The sequence below is a fragment of the Rhagoletis pomonella genome, unplaced genomic scaffold (assembly GCF_013731165.1).
Source record: "Rhagoletis pomonella isolate Grant_MI unplaced genomic scaffold, Rhpom_1.0 Rhpom_scaffold_00013, whole genome shotgun sequence".
In the NCBI taxonomy this organism is placed as follows: Eukaryota; Metazoa; Arthropoda; class Insecta; order Diptera; family Tephritidae; genus Rhagoletis; species Rhagoletis pomonella.
The window spans coordinates 21798183-21800555 of NW_023458567.1; the positions used below are offsets into that span (position 1 = coordinate 21798183).

General features: G+C 38.7%; 1 protein-coding gene across 1 annotated transcript in view; it reads left to right on the top strand.

The window, feature by feature from the left end:
- Positions 1-663: 663 nt before the first annotated feature.
- Positions 664-2373, top strand: part of LOC118748970 (protein crooked neck) — a 28357-nt gene continuing 26647 nt past the window's right edge. The window contains exons 1-2 of the mRNA XM_036483743.1: positions 664-793; positions 848-1820. Coding sequence (XP_036339636.1) covers positions 758-793; positions 848-1820 — 1009 coding nt within the window. The 5' untranslated portion in view covers positions 664-757. The remainder of the gene's footprint in view (positions 794-847; positions 1821-2373) is intronic.

The following is a 2373-nucleotide window of genomic DNA, read 5'->3' on the forward strand; positions in this document are numbered from 1 at the left end:
ATTTCGGGAACGGCTTTGCCGTGCCCTATGTACACAAAATGCAGCGATTCTTCCATGCGCTACTTGCATCTACGCTACGCATCTTGCATCTTGAAGCTGTCGCAATTTAACACACAGCACTTCTTTTTATTAGATTTTACGCAGTCTTCAACTCAAAAATCACTCACAAATTGCAAATTAACACAATTTAAACTGATTTTTCACTTATAATTCAAATTCTCTTTCGCTGATTTGTAAACAAAGGTTTATTTACAAGTTACCACAACTGTCAAAATCGGCGAAACCAAAGTAGCGGTACCACTGACGGCGCCACCTTTGTTCGCTGCACCGTGGTTCGAATCGTGGAAATTTTGGAAGATCACAGGGTTGCTTTTAGCATTTAGATTCTTAATGCAAAAATGGAGTTGCATTTAGTTGCATTTAGGTGACGAATTTTGTATGGATAAATGTACATTTAAAGTAGCATTTAGAGCTAAATGCGCTAAATGTGCTTTTACGCGTAAGCAAAAACAGCCCATTAGAATAGTTTCGACTTAGTTGAGTACCAAATATGACTATGAATATGCGCCATGGTATTTGGTTCATAATTATACTCCCCTGTTGTCCGAAGGGTTAAAGAATTCTAGTCGTTGCAACCCTGTAAGCAATCAGTAAACAGCTGTTTGTTGTCATATCAACTATTTGTTAAATTAACCACTGGATTTTTACCATCGCTTCACTATTTCGTTAATTGAAAATAAATAAATACCTAAATAAAATGGAAAGACCACAGAAAATGCCCAAAGTGGCAAAGGTAAGTAAGATTTCTTATTGACGCAAAGGTCTTACGCAAATATTCACTTAACAGGTAAAAAACAAAGCGCCTGCCGAGGTACAAATCACGGCGGAGCAATTGCTTCGAGAAGCCAAAGAACGTGATTTGGAAATTCTTCCGCCACCTCCCAAACAAAAGATATCAGACCCCGCTGAGTTAGCTGATTACCAACAGCGTAAACGCAAAGTATTTGAAGACAATCTTCGCAAAAATCGCATGGTAGTTAGCCATTGGATAAAATATGCGCAGTGGGAGGAATCACAAAAGGAAATACACCGAGCTCGTTCAATATGGGAACGTGCCCTGGATAATGAGCATCGAAACATTACCATTTGGTTAAAATATGCTGAAATGGAAATGAAGAATAAGCAAGTTAACCATGCACGAAATTTGTGGGATCGCGCTGTTACCATCATGCCGCGCGTTAATCAGTTTTGGTACAAGTACACCTATATGGAGGAAATGTTGGACAATGTAGCAGGAGCCCGGCAAGTGTTTGAACGCTGGATGGAATGGCAACCTGAGGAACAAGCTTGGCAAACCTATGTTAATTTTGAACTTCGCTATAAAGAAATCGATCGGGCGCGTGCAATCTATGAACGTTTCGTTTACGTTCACCCTGATGTTAAAAACTGGATTAAGTTTGCGCGATTCGAAGAGTCGCATGGATTTGTACATGGAGCTCGACGGGTTTACGAGCGAGCCGTGGAATTCTTTGGAGATGATTACATCGATGAGCGACTGTTTATTGCTTTTGCGCGATTTGAAGAGGGCCAGAAAGAGCATGATAGAGCACGCGTTATTTACAAATATGCATTAGATCATCTGTCCAAAGACCGAACAAAGGAGCTTTATAAAGCTTACACAATACATGAGAAAAAATATGGCGATAGGGCAGGTATCGAAGATGTTATTGTGTCCAAGCGAAAATTCCAATATGAGCAGGAGGTGGCTGCTAATCCCCAAAACTACGATGCCTGGTTTGACTATCTGCGTCTCATCGAAGGTGAGTTTGTTATAAGTGTTGCATGCATAAAAATGCATATGGAAATTGTGTAACTTTTAGATAAGCATTGTACAATAAGGAGCTTAAATTTTTTACTTTCATAACATGGATTATAATATCGTTCCCTTTATTTATTTATTTATTTATAATACAGAAATTAAGTGATAAATCACCTAACTACAATAACTAGGAGCACTAGTAACTAAGACCTTCAGCTCGCTTGTCAACTTTTTGTATACCTAGTAAACTGGTTAACTTAGAAATTGACCCTAATCTAAAACAAAACTTAACTCCAGATTAACTTCTTTAGATTTGTCAATACTAAGTACTTTACAATCCTGTCAATGTTCTTACTCTCAATAGTTATTAAATAATCCGAAGGTGTATAGTTTCCAAAGATGCTTTTCCTGATGTCGGTAAAATGTTGGCATTCGTGGTGGATTACGGAAAGTTGTTTCAAGTTACAATACGGACATAGCGGTCGGCTTTCCCCCTTGAGGATGTGGCTGTGAGTTATAATTGTTTGGCCAATACGTAACCGGGTGACTGTTTT